The 25,883-nt window shown below is 36.4% G+C and overlaps 1 protein-coding gene across 1 annotated transcript; it reads left to right on the top strand.

The window, feature by feature from the left end:
* Positions 1 to 9: 9 nt before the first annotated feature.
* On the top strand, positions 10 to 24,883 carry LOC122915941 (olfactory receptor 2T1-like). Its single transcript, XM_044262814.1, has 2 exons — positions 10 to 105; positions 23,894 to 24,883. Exons 1-2 carry the CDS (start codon positions 10 to 12, stop codon positions 24,881 to 24,883), a joined length of 1,086 nt encoding a protein of 361 aa, XP_044118749.1.
* Positions 24,884 to 25,883: the final 1,000 nt, after the last annotated feature.

Raw genomic sequence — 25,883 nt, 5'->3', positions numbered from 1 at the left:
CAACTGCCAATGTCAGTTATATTGAAAGGTGCATCAGATACTTTTGTTAAAAATGTGAAACCTGCAATTGCACTCCTGGGTGATTACCCCAAAGACAAAGATGTCGTGAAAAGAAGGGCCATCTGTACCCCAATGTTTATAGAAGCAATGGCCACGGTCACCAAACTGTGGAAAGAACCAAGGTGCCCTTCAACGGATGAATGGATAAGGAAGATGTGGTCCATATACACTATGGAGTATTATGCCTCCATCAGAAAGGATGAATACCCAACTTTTGTAGCAACATGGACGGGACTGGAAGAGATTATGCTGAGTGAAATAAGTCAAGCAGAGAGAGTCAATTATCATATGGTTTCACTTATTTGTGGAGCATAACAAATAGCATGGAGGACAAGGGGCGTTAGAGAGGAGTAGGGAATTTGGGTAAATTGGAAGGGGAGGTGAACCATGAGAGACTATGGACTCTGAAAAACAGTCTGAGGGGTTTGAAGTGGTGGGGGGGTGGGAGGTAGGGGTACCAGGTGGTGGGTATTATAGAGGGCACGGCTTGCATGGAGCACTGGGTGTGGTGAAAAAATAATGAATAATGTTTTTCTGAAAATAAATAAATTGGAAAAAAATGTGAAACCAATTTTAACATTCACATATGAATAATGCCAGAGTGCCTAAATACCCCTGGTGTTTATTCCTTCTTTGTGTCCACTCTGTTACTGGAGTCCATGGGTACATTTCCTCAGTGAGTGTTAGCCAATAGTATATCCAATGCTTACAGTTAGTCTGGTATGGAAGGTTTTATTTACTTGGAGTAAATAAGGAGAACACTATATATACTTCCTAAAACACTGTCTCCCCTGAGGATAGTGCAGTTAACTTTTAGTCAGAATTAAGTAAAATCAGAGTCTAGAAGCTTGCATATACACTGGGGAACTTATATGTATCCTATTATTTAGGCATTCAAGGTTTACTGTGTATGCTTAACATACATCACAAGTTCAAAAAATGGCCTAAGATCTACCCCTGAGAGGATATTTTACTATTATAAAGAACTAAAGTTAACTGTACAACAGTCTTAGGGGGGCTTCTGCACATACTTCAACTCATCTTTTTATCTTAGTTTTATGCTAGATTTCATATCTATGCATGTCTTGTCCTCTCCTAAAGGTGTTGGTGCTCTGTTTTCATGTGGTTCTTCTGAGTTGGACTGCTGTAAAACATCTTATAGAAGTAAATTTGCAGGCTACTTGAGGCAACACTCTACTCTGCTTACAATGCCAGTTATTATCTCATACTTCTTCTCCTATTATAGTTAATGTATATAAATGCTACCAACTGTCTGATTAATATTACATACTTTGCTCACTTTTAGTGTTCTCATAAGAATTAGTGATTTTTATTACATTTTTTATTTTTTTAAAATGATCCATTGGTAGAGTTTATAAGAAGTGTTAGGTGATCATACATTTGAATGATATTTAAAAAACACTGAAATATCAAAACATTTCAAAGGAAATACTTAAAGAGGCTCAAATAAATATTTCAAAAATCCAGACACCTTTTCTTTGAGTAGCAACTAAAAACATTCTTCCTTTAGGTAAATTTGGAGTTGGAGAAAATGAACCATGTACATATGGAAAAATGCAAACTAATCTTCTATAGGTCAATTCTATGATTTTTTTTGGTTTTTTAATGAAAAATAATTTATTGTGTGTTTGATACCAGATGAGACTAGACAGGTCATGGTGCCCATGCCTACATGCCATCTCCAGGTGAAGTGCTCTAGGCTTCTGCCTCACTCTGCTAACTATGAAGAATTCTATGATGTTTTAGTCATTAAGTGGTAAATAATTATTACAACAGAAGGCACTGAGAAAGGGGAGAGAAAATAGTGCTTCATTAATTCATAAATTCAGTAATCACTTTTTTAAAAGATTTTATTTATTTATTTGAGAGAGAGAGACAGTGAGAGAGAGCATGAGCGAGGAGAAGGTCAGAAAGTGAAGCAGACTCACTTTTAAGCTTCTTCAATTATTTAAGATTATTTAAATACTATTTTCTCATTTAATTTAATATTATAACTTAAATTTAATTAACCAAAAGATAGTAAATAATTAGTTTTGGATATAGTATTCATCAGTTGCAAATAATACCCAGGGCTTATTACATAAAGTGTCCTCCTTAATGCCAGTCACCCAGTTACTGCATCCCCCCACCCACCTTCATTCCACAACCCTTAGCTTGTTTTTCAGAGTCCAGAGTTTCTCATGGTTTGTCTCCCTCTCCGATTTCTTCCCATTCAGCTTTCCCTCCCTCCCTCTATGATCCTTTGCACTATTTCTCATATTTCACATGTGAGTGAAACCATATGATGATAACTGTCTTTCTATGATTGACTTATTTCATGTAGCATAATCCCCTCTAGTTCCATCCATGTCGATGTATATGGTAGTATTTACCTTTATAATGACTGAGTAATATTCCATTGTATATACAAACCACATCTTCTTTATCCATTCATCTGTCAATGAACATCTCAGCTCCTTCTACAAAGATGTCTGTCAATGGACATCATAGCTCCTTCTAATAGTTTGGCTATTGTGGACACTGCTGCTATGAACAGTGGGGTGCAGGTACCCCTTCTTATCATTCTATCTGTATCTTTGAGATAAATACCCAGTAGTGCAATTGCTGAGTCCTAAGGTAGCTCTATTTTTAACTTTTTGAGGAACCTCCATACCGTTTCCCAGAATGGCTGCAGCAGCTAATATTCCCACCAACAGTGTAAAGAGTACCTTTTATCCACATGCTTGCCAACAATTGTTGTTCCTTGTCTTGTTATTTTTTTCAATTGTAACCAGTACAAGGTGGTATCTCATTGTGGTTTTAATTTGTGTTTCTGTGATGGCCAGTGATGTGGAGCATTTTATCCTGTGTCTTTGGCCATTTGCACGTATTCTTTGGAGAAGTGTCTGTTCATGTCCTCTGCCCATTTCTTGACTGGATTCATTGTCTTTTGGGTGTTGAGTTTGAGTCCTTTATAGATAGTGGATACCAACCATTTATCTGATATATTACTGGCAAATATCATCTCCCATTAAGTATGTTTCCTTTTAGTTTTGTTGATGGTTTCCCTTGCCATGCAGAAGGTTTTTATTTTGATGAATTCCCAATAATTCATTTTTGCTTTTGCTTCCCTTGCCTTTAGAGATATGTCTTGCAAGAAGTTGCTGCAGCTGAGGTCAAAGAAGTTGCTGCCTGTGTTCTCCTCTAGAATTTTGATGGTTTCTTGTCTCACATTTAGGTCTTTAATCTATTTTGAGTCTATTTCTGTGAATTGTGTAGAGAGTGGTCCAGTTTCATTTTTCTGCATGTGGCTGCGAAATTTTCCTAGCACAATTTGTTGAAAAGACTGTCTTTTTTTCATTGAATGTTCTTTCCTGCTTTGTGGAATATTAGTTGACCATAGAGTAGAGGATCCATTTCTGGGCTATCTATTCTGTTCCATTGATCTATGTGTCTGTTTTTGTCCCAGCACAATGTTGTCTTGATGATCACTGCTTTTTATTATAGCTTGAAGTCAGATGCCACTAGCTTTGGTTTTTGTTTTCAACATTTCCCTGGTGATTCAGGGTCTTTTCTGGTTCCATACAAATTTTAGCAATGTTTGTGCCAGCTCTGTTGAAATTGTCAATGGTCAAGCAGAGAAAGTCAATTGTCATTTGGTTTCACTTACTTATGGAACATAAGGAATAACATGGAGGATATTAGGAAAAGAAAAGGAAAAATGAAGGGAGAAAATCAGATGGGGAGATGAACCATGAGAGACTGTGAACTCTGAGAAATACTCTGAGGGTTTTAGAGGGGAGAGGATGGGGGATATGTTGGCCTGGTGATGGGTATTAAGTAGGGCATGTATTGCATGGAGCACTGGGTATTATACGTAGACAATGAATCTTGGAACACTACATCAAATAACTGATTATGTACTGTATGGTGACTAACATAACATATTAAAAAAATAAAAAAAACTTTAAAAATAACAATCTGAGGGGTTTGAAGTGGCGGGGGGGTGGAAGGTTGGGGTACCAGGTGGTGGGTATTATAGAGGGCACGGCTTGCATGGAGCACTGGGTGTGGTGAAAAAATAATGAATAATGTTTTTCTGAAAATAAGTAAATTGAAAAAAAAAAGAGCAAGAAAAAAACGTCAATCGTTTTTTGATAGGGATTGCATTGCATGTGTAGATTACTATGGGCAGCATAAACATTTTAATGATATTTAATTCATTAACATTATTAGATTTTTGGAATCTCTTTCTAGATTTCAGTTATGGTGTGGATATTTCTATCAATCTGTTTCTTTCAAAGGTATAATAGATAGCACATTTTTTCTTCTCTGCAGTATAGGATTTTACATTGGATGACTTTTCTTTTTGTTTCTTTTCTTTTTTCTTTTCTCCTTTTTTCTTCCTTTTTTAAAGTAGGGATTTTTTTTTTATTATGTTCAGTTAACCAGGATATGGTAAGTCATTAGTTTTTGATATAATGTTCAATGATTCATTGGTTGCATATAACACCTAGTTCTCATCACAACACACAGCCTCCATAATACCCATCACCCTATTACCTAATACCCCCATCCCCCTCCCCTTCGTAATCCTCAGTTTCTTTCCAGAGTTCAGTATTTCATGGATAACATTTCAAAATGGGAAGGAAAGAACTAGTTTTTCATTTATTGCTTTTAATTTTATTTTATTTTAAGTTTTCATTTAAGTTACTGTTATTTAACATACAGTTTAATACTAATATTGGGTGTGCAATTTAATATTTCAAACTTACATACAACACTAGTACTTATCATGTGCAGTCCTTGGCCTAGTTTATTTGAAATTTGGAGCTGGAAAATTCTTTGGAAATGACAGTAAAATTTCTTTAGGAAACTGATATCTGGAGAATGTAGGTATATATCCTAAATTATAGGTCCAGTTGTAAGAACCCGAATTATATTCCAGGGGCCCTGGACCATCTATGCATGGAGCTATGCTAAGCTTCATGTTCTTAGCAGTATGAAAATGTTCTGACTGGTTTCAGTGATGTTTTACTGCTGGCAGACACTGGTTGTGGTGGGTGAGGTAAACACAGCCAAGCCTTCAATAAAAGCACTACAAAAGCTGTTGTATAGTAGACAAAATTCTTAACCAATGACACAATGCATGTTGGAATACCTGGCTACTAGTTAATGAGGAAAATAGATCTGCTTCAATTTAGTTCAGCAGAATTATCAGTTGAAAACCAGAGTTAACCTTCTGAGGCTTTCTTTCTGAAATACTTCATTCCTTTCAACTTGTCAGATTTCTTGGGGAGTAACATGTGTCAAATAATAAGGAGTTGCTTTCCAACTAAAATATGGTGAAGTACAAGAAAAGCAATAAATAAAGCAGAAAAGGAGGGAACTGATCCTGAAAGCTACACATTCATTTCACCTCCATTGTTTTTCTTTTTTCTTTTCTTTTCTTTTCTTCTTTATTCTTTTTTTTGAAGTGTTTATTATTTTTTGAAGTGTTTCTTAAAGTTTATTAAGGAAGAGGAAAGCAGAAAGGAAAGAAGAATCTCTCCAGAGTGAGAGGGGTTTGAATGGGTTGCCATGAGAGTTTCTAGTGAAAGTCCATCATTGAGAACTGACTGGGAGGCTTGTGACCCTGAGTTTCTGGTGCCATCTTGGTTTGAGCATGGAGTATTGCTACAGTGTAATCATAGCAAATAACCAAACTTCAATGAGTTAAGTCACTAGGTGTGTTATCAAAAGTTCAGTTCCATCGTTTTCAAGAAATTCTGTCTCATTTAATGTCAATGGAACCCAATTTCTGTTTATGTGAAATTTGAGCTAATATATATTTTTTCTTTTTAAGTTTTGAAAGATCAAATTCTAATATTATTTTAGATATTCTTAACAAATGTAATTGCTTTCCATCCTCATTATATACATGTTTTTCTTTTTTTACTTTCCCCAGTTCTGATTTTCTGTTCTTCACATACATAAGCACACTCTCTTGTTAAATATGCTAAGGTACAAGGGATTGATAATGTGTAAAATTAATATGCCAGCTACAAGGATGGAAAATAAACTTTATTATGACAATTAGAAAAAGGATAAATAGGCATAGGTAGCAATTAAAATAACTATGTAGCATTACACACTTATTAGAATGACTACAATTGAAAATACTGACAATACCAAATGCTAGTGAGATACAGGAACTGTTGTCATTCATTGCTGGTAGGAATGAAAGCAATACATCTACTTGAAGATATCATCTGGTGGTTTGCTAAAGAAACAAATAGTCTTACCATATAATCTATTGATTGTGTTTCTCATGATTTACCCAACTGATTTGGAACCTTGAATTTACACAAAAGCCTACAAGTGAATGTTTATAGCAGCTTTTTTCATAATAGCCAAAACCTTAGGATTAATCAAAATATCTAGATGAACAGATATAACTACACTACATTTAAATGATAGAATAATATACAACAATAAAAAAATTGAGATATCAAGCCATGAAAAGATAGGAAGGAATTTTCAACATATAATACTAATTGAAATAAGATAATATGAAAAAGCTACATATTATAAGATTCCAGTTATATGACATTCTTGAAAAGGAATATCTATGGAAGAAATAAAAAGATTCATGATTTCCAGGTGCTGAGGGAGAGGAAAGAATGAATAGGCAGAACACAAAGGGTTTTAGGACACTGAAACTATTCTGTACGATGCTGTGGTAGGAGTTATGTGACATTGAGCATTTGAAAAATCCATAGAACAAAATGAGTGAATCCTAATGTAAACTATAGACTGTAGTTAATAGTAATATGTGAAATTAGTTCATCAATTGTAACAAATAAACCTCACTAATACAAGTTGTTCATAATAGGGGTAAGAGAAAGAATATATGGCAATTCTCTGTACCATCTGCTAAACTTTCAGTAAACCTGGGAATAAATCTAACCAAAGAGGTAAAGGAGCTGTAATCAAGGAACTACAGTAAACCAAAACCAAAGCCAAAACCAAAACAAAACAAAACAAAAAAACTAGAATATCAATTTACTAATTAAAAAAAAAAAACTTCTTACAAACCATGTAACCCTCTGATACTGAATTTCACTCAAGAAATCAGGGTAACCTGGGTGGTTAAGTCAGTTAAGCATTTGCCTTTAGCTCAGGTCACGATTTCAGTGTCCTGGGATCCAGCATATTGGACGCCCTGCTTAGCAGGGAGTCTGCTTGTCCATCTCCCTTTGTTCCTTCCCTGGCTTCTGCATGTGCTCTCTCTCTCTCTCTCTCTCTCTCTCTCTCTCAGATAAATAAAGTATTAAAAAAATAAATCTTTAGAAGCTGCCACCAAGATATAGTAGAGCATTGTAGAAATAGGGTGGATTGAGCATTAAATGACAAAATTTAATTAATTAGCCTGATTTGTAGGATTTGGTTGTGTGCATTTAGAGAATGAGGAACAACAAGATTAACATATTTTGAAAAGAAAAGTTAATTAAGATAACACAGACCAAATTCTATTTTGTTTCACTTGGGTCAATGGCGTATTTCCTTGGAACTCCACAATCCAAGTAAGCATAATTTCCCCTCCTGAATATGTAAGAAGGTACTGGAAATATGTGTGTAAAGGATAAATAAATGATCTATAATTCCCTGTGTTCTGTGTTCTTCTCCACACTAGGAGAAAACAATATTTTATTTTTAATTAATTAGTTAATTAATTAACACATGAAAATATGTTCATCATCATTAGCCATCAGGGACTTTTAAATCAAAACAACACTGAGATACCACCTTATACCAGTTAGAATGGTCAAAATAACAGGGCAAGGAACAACAAGTGTTGGAGAATATGTGGAGAAGGGGGAACCCTTTTATGCTGTTGGTGGGGATGCAAGTTGTTGCAAGTTGTTGGAAAATGGTGCAAAAATTTCTCAAGACATTAAAAATAGAGCTTTCCTATGACCCTGCAATTACACTACTGGTTATTTACACCAAAGATACAGAAGTAGTGAAAAGAAGGGCCATCTGTACCCCAATGTTCATAGCAGCAATGGCCACAGTCGCCAAACTGTGGAAAGAGCCAAGATGTCCTTCAACAGATGAATGGACAAAGAAGATATGGTCTGTATATACAATGGAGTGGAATGCCTACATCAGAAAGGATGAATACCCAGTGTTTGTATCAACATGGACTAAACTGGAGGAGATTATGCTGAGTGAAATAAGTCAAGCAGAGTCAATTACCATATGGTTTAACTTACTTGTGGAGCATAAGGAATAACATGGAGGATATTAGAAGGAAAGGAAAAGTGAGTTGGGGGGAATTTGAGAGGGAGACAAAGCATGAGAGACTGAGGACTCTGTGAAACAAACTGTGACTTTTGAAGGGGAGGGGAGTGAGGGAATGGGTGAGCCTTGTGGTGGGTATTAAGGAGGACATGTATTGCATGGAGCACTGGGTGTAAAAAAGCAATGAATCTTGGGCCACTGAAAAAAATAAAATAAAAAAAAACTAATGATGTATTTTGTGGTGACTAACAACAATAAAAAAACTTTAAATATATTTACACAAATTGACTAAATAATTCTGAATGAAGAAAATGTAAAAAAAATTCAGAAATCTATATTCAAAATTAAGTATAAGGATATTTACAATTACACAATTTATCAGTGCCACAATTAAAGTAATATATGTATCAAAACCAAAGCATAGGTTAAACATAAGGGAGCATAGCCATAGTGTAGAACACCCTGGGAACACTGAATTCTACCTTTGGAAGAATATTTCACATCAGAGACACTTCATATAAAATAGTTTATGAATAATATAAATTGTCAAATTATATGAGATACATACACATACTCTTGCATATATATGTGTTTATATGTAAATGTTATATGTATGTATTATATTTATGTATGTATGCATACACATATTGGAAATGCAATTTTGTAAGGATGACCTTCTATATATGTTTTTGGCACCTATTTCTGGATATTAAGAAAGCTTGTAAATTTGGGAGGGAATCTTTTAAATTTTTAAACATTTTCTTATTTTTCCCAGTGCATGCATTGCCTTTATACACAAATATAATAATTATTATTAGACTGCCAATAAAATGCTAAAATAAATAACATGAATTGGGCTATTTTCCATCTTTTTTTAAATGTCTTTTCACATTAGTCCCCCACATTTCTGTAGGAGGAAAACCTGCTAGAGGAAATTTCTGATGAAATGCTAAGAAAATCAGGAACTTGCATTTGTGAGTCCAGTGATTGAAACATTTTTCTCAAAGCCCTTATGACACTAGGGCTCACTCTCTTCTACCCCATGAAACACTTCTAATTAACTGTGACATATCTGCATCATTAATGTCTGCTGCAATCCATAGGGAAAAGACCTACTCTTTCCAAGTGCACTTCATTTCATTGCCTTCTCACAAAACTATTTAAGCTCCTGCTTCTTCTCACCCTGGGCCTTCCCCTTGGCACCCAGGAATCCAAGCACAGAACACCCAGAGAGGATTCAGCATTCTTTAATGGTCTGCAGCTTTCTTACTGCCTTCTCACTCTTTCACAATTGTCTTTCTTTGGTTTCTGGGTATTTTCTTGTAAAGATAGGAAGCAAGAATTAAATACTTTTGTAGAAAGATGGAAATTTGTATTATTTGTCCTGGAAATGCAAAACATTTCAGGGATTTTAGGATGACATTGTTTTAATACTTCCTTCTGTAGAGTTATATTGCAAAAGAGCTCTTAATAAATTGCACATCTCTCTTTGTGCTAATTACAACATCATTTGCTAAGAATAATTCTAGTCTATAGTTCAGGAAATTCAAGTTCATAAATCCAAATTCAATACCCCTGTGTGCTAGAATTTCATGCAGAGGACACCTAGATGTACAGATTGGCCAGATCTTGAAAGTTTTCCCATTGTAGATATCCCTGACTAAAAATAACCTTGTGTTTTTCTTTGTCAACATAAACAGAGGATAATTTAAATCTACTCATCTTTATCATTTATTTATCTTCCAGTAACATATCACCTTCATTGCCTAGAAAGTCTTTGTTCATTCCTCATTCTTTTCTTAGTTGTTATTGTTGTTATTGCTGTTGTTGTTATTTACTAAATTTTATATGACCATCTCTACCTTTGAACAATGCACCCTACTCTGAATGGCTATCTGGAGAGGATTCCACTCTGAGTAAGTGACAAGATTATCTTTCTTTAGTTGGACCTAAGTTTAGTATAAAATTAGGCATAGGGTGGGGCACCTTGGTGGCTCAGAGGGTGAAGCCTCTACTTTCAGCTCAGGTCATGATCCCGTGGTCCTGGGATCAAGCCCCACATCAGGCTCTCTGCTCAGCAGGGAGCCTGTTTCTCCCTCTCTCTGCCTGCTTCTCTTCTTACTTGTGATCTCTTTCAAGCAAATAAATAAAATCTTAAAAAAATAAAATAAATAAAATTAGACATAGGGTGATTTTCTTTATATTGATGATGTGCCTTACCTTCCTAATTTATGCATACCAAAAATATGTTATCAAGCTGTTTTTAATACATAGCATTCAGATTGCATGGCTGAGAAAAGTATTGAAGAATGTGGGGTGATGAGGCCAAACATGATATTGGGCAAATGAATAATTCATTATGAGTTTCTGTAAATCAAATTATTGGATTTAATAGTTTGAAGTTTTTCTAAACAATGCAAAATTATTGTTCAAATTTAAGCAATTCAGTGAATCATCTAAGCTTTTAGATCATCTAGAACAACTCTGTTTATTCCTCATTTCCTATTACCTTAATGAAAACCCAGGTCTGTTGAAATTTTCAAGAAACTCACAGATGACAAATCAAATCCTGATGAGCACTTAACCTAGTTCTTCAAAGGAGACTTTAAATATTTGAGGAATAAGGAAATTACTGAGCTTCCTCAGTATTTCCTAGGGTTCTGAGTGAATCAACTCTCTTTATATGATGTAAATAAATCTTATGCAAGTTAAACATAAGGAAACAGAGGAAGGGTTGTCTAAAACTCATGGGCTTCAAATCTCATGTGCAAGGTTAGTGAGGTAATGACTGCTCAATGCCCCCCACCCAACCACAATAAGTGGACTGTCTGTTTATTCTGGGAAATTACTCAGAGTGTGCATTGCAAATATCCAATTGTCATGGTGCTATTGAATAGAATAGTGCAGAGAATCTTCTTTTCTATAAAATACATTTTTATGTCTGTGCATATATGATCTTTGCAAAATATTTCCTGCTCTCTTTTTTTTTATTTTTCTAAAGATTTAGGGGAAAATTGGCCTTCTGAATTAGAAAGGATACAGACAATATTACTTGGAATACACAAAGGGGTTAAATGAAAAACTTGCACTTAGTCTTAGTTTTTGGGCACCAATGAAAAAAAAAGGCTTCCTATTTTCCTGCTGGGGTTCTCCACTACCACCACCACTGGCATGATTGCTTTTGTATCCTTGACCTCTTGTTACAGAAAAGGACACTGAAGTTTGGGAAGTGGAGGTGCTTGCCTTAACAACACATAGACAGATTCCCATAGGCTCTCTGACTTCAAGCCAAGAGCTCTTGGATGAAAATGTTTTTACATACAATTTTTCCATAAATACCTTTAAAGGTTGTACTGGTGCCTATATTCTTCAATTGCAGTCTGGAAGAGGTTCGCAAGTTTTCTTGTTGTTTTTTGTTTGCTTGTTTTTATGCCAATCATACCATAGAATAAACTTCAATCATAAACCGTGGGTCTCTGTAGATGTGGTTATCCAGGTATGTGAACTCTTCAGGGGCTCAGGCAGGGGGCGGGTATATGTTTGACAAAGAAATGTGCTTCTAAGTCACTCCTTCAAGTAATGTTCTAAAAAAAATAAATGATTGCTGAAATTGTCTAATTACATTGACATTTCATTGTCTATGAATCTTACTTTAATATGATTTTATTATTAATGATTACAACATTTTGAGATACTATGCCAAATTTAGGAGTACACAGAAGATTTAGGGATAAATGTAAAGTTTTGTATTTAGTTTCAAAACCACAACTATGAATTGCCCTGGCTTGAGAGATTATTATGTAAGGATTCAACCAGAAGACTTTAAATGTGTACAGAATGTGCCAAAAGTGTGATGTATCTATATTAGAAAAGAAAAATAATATTTCTAGAGTATTCTGCACTGAATAAACTTCACCTGAAGTAATTGTTAAAATTGAGATATTGCATTTTGACATGAACATTGCCAAAGATCATCTCAAGTTATTACCTGGAACCTGAGCATTTTGGCAAGGTCTTCATGAATGTATACAAGAACAAGAAAGCATACCTTGGCACAGAGAAGTATGAAGAAAGTCTAACCACATTCATATTATGAAAGGCTTAAAGTTAAAAAAGGAAAAAGCTGCTTCTGAGCAGATCTAGAGGGCAAGAAGGAGGTTCCACTGGGCAATTTTTAATCCAAGTTTGCACAGAGCTTCCTAGCAATGGTGCCATTCCACTGGAAAAAAAACAAAACATAGAGTCTGCTCTTTCATTTGGCAGGAAGTTCACAAGTGGCCATATAAAATCAGGAAAATGCTGCACCTTAAAACTTAGAGATTCTATTGTAACTTGATTCAAAAGATGCTCCCAATGATCATCCCAGGCCGGAGCATAAAACATATCCTAACTTCAGTTAGGTGGGAGAAGTAAGTTCAAATATCTGTACTCAACTAAATATGTACCCCTTACAAAATAAGAGAGAATACTTATTTATAAATGTCATGATAGCATAAACACATCGCTTTTCTTTCAATTTGTGATATAGTGTAAAAATTAGTAATTTAAGTAAATTTTGAAGATAATTTCATCCAATAAAGCCATGCAAATTTTATCCAATAAGTTTTTTGTGTTCTTATAATTTCTAGTCTGAGCATATGTATTCTTCTCATAGATATTTTGATTCTCTTCAGGCTTAAAAGTGATGCATATATTTCTGAGAATTTATGCCAAAGGGCATTTCTTATAATTGAAGAGAAAGTTAGAGAAAAAATATAGAATTTAACAGCTGAAGTAGTTTTTCCAGGGTTACCAGAGCCCATTGAATTGAAGCTCAGGAGTATTTTACAATTCAAATTCATGCATTTTAGTTCAATATACAGATTGCTTGAATAATAAATTGGAGATTCTTACATACTTACCAATAGTTTTGAACTAACATATATGGATAAAACATTGGCATTTTGCTTTGAATTTTATAAAATATATTCACCTAAGAGTTTCTCATTTGATCCATAGAGCAACCCTGCATATTATATTATTTAAATTTAATATAAATGGAAACTGAGGCTGAGTTTGGGAAGAGAAGCCAAAGCAACAGAATACATTAATGTCAGGGAAAAAAATCACTTCATCTGACTTTAAATTTTGCTTTACTCTATGTCTACTACATTATTTCAGAAGGAAATACCTATATAAAGTTGCATAATATTTATTTCTGATATTTTCTGATCATTTTTATTTGTGCTAAACATAACAAAGCAATACAATCTCTGCTCAACATAACTTCAAATATATATATGAACATATACATTATATATGTATATAACACATACATACACAATTGTACAATTATTGTATAATTATATTGCATGTAATACAATATATATGAATATATATATATATATTCAACAAATACAGTTCCTTCTCATTATCCTTCCTCATAGTAAGAGAGCAGATGATAAAATTAACCAAATGGGACTTGCCTTTGACCAAGTAGACCTTTGTTGTTGTTGCTGTTGTTATTGTTGTTTTGTTGTTTTAGCTGCAGAGGTAGACTTTAGTGATTCATCAGTTGAAAATAACACCTGGTGCTCAATACATTACATGCCCTCCTTAATGTCATCACCCAATTATCCCCTACATCCTTACTCCTTTCCAGCAACTTCAGTTTGTTTCCTAGAATTAAGAGACTCTTATGGTTTGCCTCCCTCTCAATTTTCATCTTATTTTTATTTCCTCTTCCCTTCCCTTAATGTTTATATGTTTTGTTTCTTAAATTCCACATACTAATTTTCTCCCATATAATTTCATCATTTCATATATATGTATGTATATATATATATATATATATATATATATACACACACAAATAGATAGATAGATAGATAGATATAATACAACTTATTTATCCACTGAATTATTGATGGACAAGTGGGCTTTTTCCATATTTTGGCACTGCTAAGTATTTACCTAATGGATGCAAACATAGTGATTTGAAGAGATACATGCTCCCCAATGTTCATAGAAGGGATGTCCACAATAGCTAATTAGACATTTTTATATACAAAAAAAGGAGAATAAGGCCAATCAGATGAAAATTAGAGAAGACTTAATGTTTGCCTTTGTTACTGGTAGGAAGATAGATGAGATAGGGAAAAAAAACTTGAGGGACAGAATATTTTTAAAAGATTTTAGAATGCATGTAAATGGTGAACAAATAAATCTACTAGACCTTGGAAAGCAATACCTCATCTTCTCTCTGTTACTGGGATCTTACAACATGATAAAAGTTAGACCCAAAATGTGGGAGGTGTGAAAACAGAATTCTACCTATTAGAATATATATAGACTATTCTATAAACTTGACATTTTCCAAGATATACATATGTTAATGTGTTCCATTAATGAAATTAGAAAGCTAGAAGAAAAATGAGGCAGATTGAAAATAATGAAATGGTACATGGTGTCAGGGAAATTTATGAAATTTGGCTCAAAGCTCTTAAAATTAGCACCAAAAGAAGAAGATAAACGAGAAAAAAATAAGAGTTTATCCTATTAAAAATCAGCAGTTATGAATATAATAATTTATGTGATGTATTTTGAGTTATGACATTTTTATTAACCACATTAATGAATACATAGAGTTAAAATTTAACAGATTCACATTGTCGGTGCATTTCATTTGACAAGTAATGTAAATGCCTAGGTTTTTTAGAATGTAGGTGAGAAGACAGTGATTCAAACACGGCTTGGTCCAAAAATCTCTGCCATTAACAGCATATGTGACCATTAGAGCATCACTCATAATTCTGCCATCAGTGAGAAAGGTTTATTGTGAAGCTCAGCAACTCAATAGATATGAAGCAATGGCACAAAGTAAACTCTTCAAAATTATTACTTTTTTTAGGTTTTATTTATTACCAGAGAAAGAGGGAGGGAGACAGAGAGATCAAGCAGAAAAAAGGGATGGCAGAAGGAGAAGATAGGGACAAAATCTCAGGACCCTGGAATCATGACCTGAAGGCAGATGCTTAACCGACTATGCCACTGAGATGCCCATTCACAATTCTTCTTTTTTTTCAGCATAACAGTATTCATTATTTTTGCACCACACCCAGTGCTCCATGCAATCCGTGCCCTCTATAATACCCACCACCTGGTACCCCGACATCACACCCCCGCCCCTTCAAAACTCTCAGATGGTTTTTCAGAGTCCATAGTCTCTCACACTTTACCTCCCCTTCCAACTTCCCTCAACTCCCTTCTCCTCTTAAACTTCCCATTTCCTCCATGCTATTTGTTATGCTCCACAAATAAGTGAAACCATATGATAATTGACTCTCTGTGCTTGACTTATTTCACTCAGCATAATCTCTTGCAGTCCCGCCAATGTTGCTACAAAAGTTGGGTATTCGTTCTTTCTGATGGAGGCATAATACTCCATAGTGTATATGGACCACATCTTCCTTATCCATTCGTCCATTGAAGCGCATCTTGGTTCTTTCCACAGTTTGGCAACCATGGCCATCGCTGCTATAAACATTGGGGTACAGATGGTCCTTTTTTTCACTACATCTGTATCTTTGGGGTAAATATCCAGTAGTGCAATGGCATGGTCATAGGGAAGCTCTATTTTTAATTTCTTTAGGAATCTCCACACTGTTTTCCAAAGAGGCTGCAACAACTTGCATTCCCACCAACAGTGTAAGAGGGTTCCCCTTTCTCCACATCCTCTCCAACACATGTTGTTTCCTCTCTTGCTAATTTTGGCCATTCTAACTGGTGTAAGGTGATATCTTAATGTGGTTTTAATTTGAATCTCCCTGACGGCTAGTGATGATGAACATTTTTTCATGTGTCTGATAGCCATTTGTATGTCTTGATTGGAGAAGTGTCTGTCCATATCTTCTGCCCATTTTTTGATATGATGGTCTGTTTTGTGTGTGCTGAGTTTGAGGAGTTCATTATAGATCCTGGATATCAACCTTTTGTCTGTACTGTCATTTGCAAATATCTTCTCCCATTCCGTGGGTTGCCTCTTTGTTTTCTTGATTATTTTCTTTGCTGTGCAGAAGCTTTTGATTTTGATGAAGTCCCAAAAGTTCATGTTTGCTTTTGTTTCCTTTGCCTTTGGAGACATATCTTGAAAGAAGTTGCTGTGGCTGATATCAAAGAGATTACTGTCTATGTTCTCCTCTAGGATTCTGATGGATTCCTGTCTCACATTGAGATCATTTATCCATTTTGAGTTGATCTTTGTGTACGGTGTAAGAGAATGGTCGAATTTTATTCTTCTACATATAGCTGCCCAGTTTTCCCAGCACCATTTATTGAAGAGGCTGTCTTTTTTTCCACTGTATATTATTTCCTGTTTTGTCGAAGATTAATTGACCATAGAGTTGGGGGTCCATATCTGGGCTCTCCACTCTGTTCCACTCGTCTATGTGTCTGTTTTTATGCCAGTACCATGCTGTCTGGGTGATCACAGCTTTGTAATAAAACTTGAAATCAGGAAACGTGATGCCGCCAGCTTTATTTTTGTTTTTCAACATTTCCTTAGCGATTCAAGGTCTCTTCTGATTCCATACAAATTTTAGGATTATTTGCTCCAGCTCTTTGAAGAATACCGGTGGAATTTTGATCGGAATAACATTAAAAGTATAGATTGCTCTAGGCAGTATCGACATTTTAACAATGTTTGTTCTTCCAATCCAAGAACATGGAATGGTCTTCTATCTATTTGTGTCTTCTTCAATTTCTTTCATGAGTGTTCTGTAGTTTCTCCAGTACATATCCTTTACCTCTTTGGTTAGGTTTATTCCCAGGTATCTTATGGTTCTTGGTGCTATAGTAAATGGAATCAATTCTCTAATTTCCCTTTCTGTATTTTCACTGTTAGTGTATAAGAAACCCACTGACTTGTGTACATTGACTTTGTATCCTGCCAAGTTGCTGAATTGTTGTATGAGTTCTAGTATTTTCGGGGTGGAGTCTTTTGGGTTTTTCATATAAAGAATCATGTCATCTGCAAAAAGAGAGAGTTTGACTTCTTCATTACCAAGTTGGATACCTTTTATTTCTCTTTGTTGTCTGATTGCTGTTGCTAGCACTTCTAATACTATGTTGAAAAAGAGTGGTAAGAGTGGGCATCCTTGTCATGTTCCTGATCTCAATGGGAAGGCTGCAAGCTTTTTCCCATTGAGGATGATATTTGCTGTGGGTCTTTCATAGATAGATTTGATGAAGTTCAGGAATGTTCCCTCTAGCCCTAGAATTTGAAGCATTTTAATCAGGAACGGATGCTGGATTTTGTCAAATTCTTTTTCTGCATCAATAGAGAGTACCATGTGGTTCTTCTCTCTTCTCTTATTAATTTGTTTTATCACACTGATTGTTTTGCGAATGTTGAACCATCCTTGTAGCCCAGGGATGAATCCCACCTGGTCATGGTGGATAATGTTTTTAATGTGATGTTGGATCCTGTTTGCTAGGATCTTGTTGAGAATCTTAGCATCCATATTCATCAGGGATATTGGTCTGAAATTCTCCTTTTTGGTAGGGTCTTTGCTTGGTTTGGGCATCAAGGTAATGCTGGCTTCATAGAAAGAGTCTGGAAGTTTTCCTTCTGCTTCAATTTTTTGAAACATCTTCAGGAGAATAGGTGTTATTTCTTCTTGGAAGGTTTGGTAGAATTCCCCAGGGAATCCGTCAGGTCCTGGGCTCTTGTTTTTTGAGAGGTTTTTGATCACTGCTTCAATCTCGTTACTAGATATTGGTCTATTCAGGTTGTCAATATCTTTCTGGTTCAAATTTGGGAGTTTATAATTTTCCAGGAATGCATCCATTTTATCTAGGTTGCTTAGCTTATTGGCATATAACTGTTGATAATAATTTCTGATGATTGTTTCTACTTCCTTGGTGTTCATTGTGATCTCTCACTTTTCAGTCATAATTTTATGTATTTGAGCTTTCTCTCTTTTCTTTTGGATTAGTGTCACCAATGGTTTATCGATCTTATTGATTCTTTCAAAAAACCAGCTTCTAGTTTAATAGATATATTCTACTGTATCTCTGGTTTCTGCCTCATCCATCTCTGCTCTAATCTTGATGATGTCCAATGTGTAGTTGGTTTGATTTTTTGTTGATTCTCTGGTTCTTGAAGGTGTAGAGACAGCTGGTGTGTCCTGGATTTTGCACTTTTTTTGAGGGAGGCTTGGATGGCTATGTATTTCCCCCTTAGGACCGCCTTTGCTGTATCCCATAGGTTTTGAACAGTAGTGTCTTTATTGTCATTGGTTTCCATGAATTGTTTCAGTTCTTCCTTAATCTCCTGGTTGATCCAAGCATTCTTATGCAAGGTAGTCTTTACCTTCCAAGTGTCTGAGTTCCTTCTGAACTTTTCCTTGTGATTAAGCTCCAGTTTCAAAGCATTGTGATCTGAGAATGTGCAGGGAATAATCTCAGTCTTCTGGTATCATTTGAGCACTGATTTGTGACCCAGTATGTGGTCTTTCTTGAGAAGGTTCCATGTGCACTTGAGAAGAATGACTATTCTGTTTTTTTTAGGGTGGAATGTTCTGTATATATCTATGAGGTCCATCTGGTCCAATGTGTCATTCAATGCTCTTGTTTCTTTATTGATTTCTGCTTTGATGATCTGTCTATTTCTGAGAGAGGCGTATTAAGATCTCCATTGATTAGTGTATTCATATCAATATGACTCTTTATCTTGATTAACAGTTTTCTTTTTTCTTTTTTTTTTATTTTAAAGATTTTATTTATTTATTTGACAGAGAGAGATCACAAGTAGGCAGAGAGGCAGGCAGAGAGAGAGGAGGAAGCAGGCTCCCTGCCGAGCAGAGAGCCCGATGTGGGACTCGATCCCAGGACCCTGAGATCATGACCTGAGCCGAAGGCAGCGGCTTAACCCACTGAGCCACCCAGGCGCCCCTGATTAACAGTTTTCTTAAGTAATTGGCTGCTCCCATATTGGGGGCATAGATATTTACAATTGTTAGATCATCTTGGTGGAGAGTCCCTTTAAGGATTATGTAGTGTCCTTCTGGATCTCTGACTACAGTCTTTAGTTTAAAATCTAATTTATCTGAAATGAGAATTGCCACGCTCGCCTTCTTTTGAGGCCCGTTGGCATGAAAGATGCTTCTCCATCCTTTTACTTTCAGTTTGGGTGTATCTTTAGGTTCACAATGGATCTCTTGTAGACAACATATGGATGGGTCCTGTAGTTTTAACCAGTCTGCAACCCTGTGCCATTTTATGGGCGCATTTAGGCCATTCACATTGAGGGTCATATTTGATAGATACATTTTTACTGACATCATGTTACCTTTGAAGTCTTTCTTTCTCTAGATTGTCTCTATATGTCTGTTCAATGCTATTCTTGATCTTTTTCCTGCTTTGAAGGGGCCCCCTTATTATTTCCTGCAGTATCGGCTTGGTGGTTTCATAGTCCTTTAAGCCTTGCCATCTTGGAAACTCTTTATCTCTCCATATATTTTGAATGTCAGTCTTGCTGGATAACGTATTCTTGGCTGCATGTTCTTCTCATTTAGTGCCCTGAATATATCTTGCCAACCCCTTCTGGCTTGCCAGGTCTCTGTGGACATGTCTGATGTTATTCAGATGGGCTTTCCTCTCTATATAAGGATCTTCTTTGTCCTAGCTGCTTTCAAGAGTTTCTGCCTACAATTATAATTCTTCATTCTTACTATTAGATGTCTCGAGGTCTTTCGAGAATCTGTAATCTGGGAGGGGAAGCTTTTCAGGCCTCCAGTAAATGAACGTTGGTTCCGTTCACGAGATTCGGAAAACTTTCATGAAGAACTTGTTCCAATATATCTTCTAGACTTCTTTCTTTCTCCTCCCCTTCAGGGATTCCAATAATTCTGACGTTGGAATGTTTCATAACATCATTTATTTCCCTGATTCTGTTTTTGTGGTTTCTAAGCTGTTTGTTCCCGGCTTCCTCCTGATCCTTTCTCTCTATCTGTTTGTCCTCCAGATCACTAAGTCTATCTTCTGTCTCAGTTACTCTAGCGTTGATAGAATTTAGATTAGATTGGAACTCATTGAGAGCATTGTGAAGCTCATCCCTGGTAGCTTTCAGCTCTTCCCTAATATTGAAAACATGATCTCTGGTCCTTTTCAGTTTGGCCCTAATCAATTCTGTTTGGTCACCCATGGCTTTCTCCAACCTAGCTATTGCTTGGATAATTGTTAGCCTGAATTCTCTTTCCGACATATTGTCTATGTTGATAGCCATTAGCTCTGTTGCAGAGGGTCCATTCTCTTTAGTTTTCTTCTGTTGGCTTTCCTCCTCTTAGTCCTTTTTGTGAGAGATGGCTGAACGGGTGTAGCTGGGTGTATCGACTGTGGTGCAATCAAGGTGCACCCTGGAATGCTTCTGAGCAATCAGGGTTCCCCACCCAAATGAGAGGAAAAAGAAAAGGAAAAGAAAAAAAGAGAGAGGGAGGGAGATAGGAAAGAAAGGTGAGATAAAAGAGAAGGTGCGGCCCAAATGGGCCCCAAGGTAAGATTTATGAAGTATACAAACAAACACAGACGAACAAAAAGACTGATAAAAGTATATGACAAGAGAAAAAATTAATATGTATATATATTTGCATATATATATATATTTGCAAATAAAGGAAGAAACTCATCAAAAAGAACCTCGAGTGTAAGATTTATATACTATCAGAACAAACACAAAAACACAGAAATTCTGGTGGAAGAAAAAGATGAGAGAGTGGTTGTAAATTCTAAGTGTGTGTGAGGAAGGTTGTTTTGATTCTTCCTGGATGTATCTTGATATCTTTGTAAAAGAACTCAATTTTCCTAAGATAAGATGGTATTAGGAATTGGTTTACCTATAGGGGTGGCATTGATTGGGGAAAGGGATTACCTTGAAGTTTAACTCTATATAAATATTAGAAAATAAAAATTAAGAAAAGGAATAAACTAGACTAAACTAAACTAAAATTAAAAAAAGAAATTTAAAAAATAGAAATGCAAAAGGAAAACACAGGTGTATGTATCAAAAAGTTCGGGTTAGAAGGTTATTATGGAATTTGATATACTGGACATCTCACTGTGATGGTAAATAGGTTAAAAATTATCTATATAATAATAAAAAATTAGCTATAAAAATGAGCCAGAATAATGGGATTGAATTAATAATAAAAGTTTTCCTATGAAGTAGTGGTGGTTGTTCTCTTATTGCCTTTTATTTCCCCCTTTCCTGGTTGGTTTTCTGGGTGAGGGGCCTGCCACGTGGGTTTTCTGTCAATGATGTTCTCTCAGTTAAGTCCTCCCGCCCCCCTCAAGGGGGTGGGCTCTGAGGAAATTGTTTTTTTCAGGCTTTTTTTCCCCCAATTTATTTATTTTCAGAAAAACAGTATTCATTATTTTTTATTTTTTTTTCCCCCAATTTATTTATTTTCAGAAAAACAGTATTCATTATTTTTTATTTTTTTTTCAGGCTTTTGTTCTCTGGAGTTTTTTACATTTGTTCACTTTTGTTTTTCTCTCGCCTTGACTGCTTTTGATGGTTTTTGTAGGTTTAGAGGAAAGCAAACTGCACCCTGACCTCCCTCTTAGAGAGAAGCCACAGTCCAGCTGCAGAGCCCAAATAAATCCCCCCTTGGGGGCTGGCAGAGCAGGTTCCCAGTCGCGGTCGCTGGGGACTCAGGATTTTTTGCTTGTACCCAAAACCATGGCAACGGCGGCTGTCTGGGCAGCTCCAGACTGCCAGAGAAGTTCCAAGCAGCGATCACACACTGAGATTTTCCCACTGGCCCGGGGTTGGGAGTGCCTGGTCTTTCTGGTCCGAGAGCACACGGTGGCGTTTGTGTGCACCTCTCTCAGGGGAGGGCGCGGGGCATGACTGGGACTCTGATGGCACAGCAGGGCACTTGCATGGGGACTGCAAAAAGGCTGTGCTTCTGTTGGCTGGTGAGGCTCCCAGCCCCTCACGGGAGCCGGGTGCCACACACTCTCAGGCACGCTGGTGGTTCAGGGACCAAGACCTGGTTTCTCTGCCTCACTCTGGCTCTGCACCAGGGGTGGGTGTCCTGGGTCTGGGGACTTAAGCCCGGACCCTAACACCCCGATTCCTGCAATTTCCCGCCGGTGATTCTTTGCTCTTTTTGAGTGCTTTCTACCAGACTCCCGAGTTAATGCTGGTCCCCAGACACAGGGCACTCTCATATTGGGATATTTCTTTCCAATGTGTCGCCTCTGGCGGCTCCCTCCCACTTTTGTTTATCTTCCGATATCAGTCCAACTTTCCCACTCCACTTTACCTGCCCACTGGCATCTTCTGCTCCAGTAGAGATCCAGACGTGTATAATTCTGATCTCAGACTGATTTCGTGGGTGATCGGAATTCTTTGGAAGGTAATCAGCTCACTTTAGGGTACAGGTTGAAAGGGCGCCTCCTCCTACTTCCCCGCCATCTTGTCTCTCCCCCTTCACAATTATTCTTAATAGCTTTTTGTTTTCTGAGCTGTTCACTAAAATGTTTATATTTTTAGAGTATTTATAGGAACATAGTTTAGTTTAGTCACTTAACCTAAAAAACATATTGGTAAAATATATCTTGCCTTGACATATTTAATGTTAAAGGACATGAAAAATCATCCTTAACTTTAAAAAAACTTTGTTGTAGATATTTCACAACTGTAGATTTACCATCACATGAAATTACATAAAACCATCAGTTTTTCTTAATTACTAATCACTCTAAAAATTCAATTTCCAAAAATAATAGGTGGTTTATATCTTACCATATATGTTTCTGTGCTATTTACTCTGAATCCTAATTGCTAATGCTAAATGCTAATACCTGACTAATGCTCATGCTTATGCATAATCCTGATGCCAATTCTTCATCATCCTAAAATTGAATTTCTGTCTTAAATATAAACAAAAGTAATTCTGCAAGAATAACTTGCCTCTTTTTTCTGAGTTTGCAAGAATGGTTTCCATTTTCTACTTTATTTTCTCCCATACAATTTCATCTGCAACACAGATGAACTGAAACCAAGAGGATACTCTCAATTCTTACAACCCATACAGCAGATCACTCATTTGTACCTAATGGCAGAGAAAAACTACTCGTAGTCAGTAATGAGATATTTTTAATTGGTGATAATGTTGATTATATTAAAAATTCATTTAATAAGGGTACCAATTTATACACATATAAGGCAATATGTACACACACACACACACACACACACACCAGGATATGTTGAACTGAATAACATGGTTTACACCCTTATGTGTTGTTATATGTGTCACTATAGTAAAATAACATCTGCTGACATCATCTTGTCCAATGTATTTAAAGAAATATTAATTCAAGGTTATCAATTTTATGTAAAAATAACATCTAGAATATATTAGTTGCTAGATATCTGTGCCAAAGTTGTAAGAAAATATTTTTAAATGTTGTCCTCCAACTTTCAGAATTTTGTGGTCTAAGAGTCATCTCATATGCTGTTATGTTAAATCTCTCAAAATAATGTCATTTTATTCAAAAGATTCTAGGTCACAGCATCACTGTCATGGGATCAGTGGAAGTGTACAACACCTCCTATGCAGACTTCATCTTCATGGGACTGTTCAACAGGAAGGACATCTCGGGCCTTCTTTTTGCTATCATCTCTATCATCTTTTTCACAGCACTGATAGCAAATGGGGTCATGATATTCTTAATCCACACTGATTCACGACTTCACACTCCCATGTACTTCCTGCTTAGTCACCTGTCCTTCATTGACCTGATGTACATCTCCACCATTGTCCCGAAGATGTTGGTTGATTACCTGCTTGGTCAAAGAGCCATCTCCTTTATGGGGTGCACAGCTCAGCATTTCCTCTACCTCACATTTGTGGGGGCTGAGTTTTTCCTGTTGGGCCTCATGGCCTATGACCGCTATGTGGCCATCTGCAAACCTCTTCACTATCCTGTACTTATGAGTTGCCGCGTCTGTTGGATGATCATAGCAGGTTCCTGGTTTGGGGGCTCTTTGGATGGCTTCCTTCTAACTCCCATCACCATGAGCTTTCCTTTCTGCAACTCCCGTGAAATTAACCATTTCTTTTGTGAGGCACCTGCAGTCCTGCATTTGGCATGTGCAGACACGGCCATCTATGAGACAGTAATGTATGTGTGCTGTGTTCTGATGCTGCTGATTCCTTTCTCTGTGGTGATTGCTTCTTATGCCCTAATCTTAACCACAGTCCACCACATGAGTTCAGTGGAGGGGAGGAAGAAGGCATTCGCCACCTGCTCGTCTCATATGACAGTGGTGACCTTGTTCTATGGGGCTGCCATGTACACCTACATGCTTCCACACTCTTACCACAGGCCAGCCCAGGACAAAGTCTTTTCTGTGTTCTACACAATCCTTACACCAATGTTAAATCCACTCATCTACAGTCTGAGGAACAAGGATGTGACTGGAGCTCTGAAGAGGGCACTAGGCAGATTCAAGTGTACACAAAGAGTGTCAGGAGAAATGTTTTGATAGTGGCTTCTTCTCATGTCAATAGTAAATGGGAGCCTTTGTGGATACTGTGACCATGTTCTCAATGAAGGATTAAACTGGAAAGTAGGCTCAATTGTGCAGGAAAAAAGGGAAAAGAATCAATATAAAAATGAATCCTTTGGTCTTCATTTTTTTCATCCCATCTTCTTTCTTCTATATTCCCTTTATTTTAATCCTGTTCACGTGCATTCAAAATAAATGTCCAGTGTTTTTCAGGAATTGAAAATAAAATTTCTTTTTTTTTTAAAGATTTTTATTTTATTTATTTGAGAGAGAGACAGTGAGAGAGAGAATGAGCGCGGAGAAGGTCAGAGAGTGAAGCAGACTCCTCATGGAGCTGGGAGCCTGATGTGGGACTCGATCCCGGAACTCCAGGATCACGCCCTGAGCCGGAGGCAGTCGTCCAACCAACTGCGCCACCCAGGCGTCCCTGAAAATAAAATTTCTTGCTCTTCAGTTTCACCTTTTGGAAACAACCTAAATTGCATGCAATTTTAAATGGCATGACCTATGTTGAGGAGTGCAAGAAGGAAGGTGACACTTTTGGTATATATGATACTGCTGTATAAGTATATGTACCATCTAAAAATAATAAAAAAATATTATCTTCTTAATTTTGAGGACTGATACCTGACCCAACCCTTTAGGAAGGCAGTTGTGTAGCTACCTGTATGTTCCAATTTGTCAGTTTGTCAGGAGAGTCAGAATAGTTTTCTTAAATAGTCAGTGTGATCCCTGCAATAATTGTGTTTTACTTTAAGTAGCAATGTAGTATTTACCTTCTGTTTGTAACACATAAGTGAAAGTTATTTTTCAGGTAAGTTAAAATTAATGGATGAGAACAAAGAATAGTTTCCAGAAAAGACAATGTGAGGGTATCATATACTCAAATGTATACCAAATGTCAGAAAAACACACAGGGATATGAGCCGAGAGGATACTAAAATGATTTTTCAAATATGTCACAGGGTCATCAAGA

The sequence above is a fragment of the Neovison vison genome, chromosome 1 (assembly GCF_020171115.1).
Source record: "Neovison vison isolate M4711 chromosome 1, ASM_NN_V1, whole genome shotgun sequence".
NCBI classification, from domain to species: Eukaryota; Metazoa; Chordata; class Mammalia; order Carnivora; family Mustelidae; genus Neogale; species Neogale vison.
This window is presented reverse-complemented; position numbering and strand designations above follow the sequence as displayed.

Coding starts and splice junctions, on each gene's coding strand:
- LOC122915941 (XM_044262814.1), top strand. CDS start 10: ATGTCAGTTATATTGAAAGGTGCATCAGATACTTTTGTTAAAAATGTG. Junction 106..23,893: donor ACCCCAAAGACAAAGATGTC/GTGAAAAGAAGG, acceptor TTTATTCAAAAG/ATTCTAGGTCACAGCATCAC.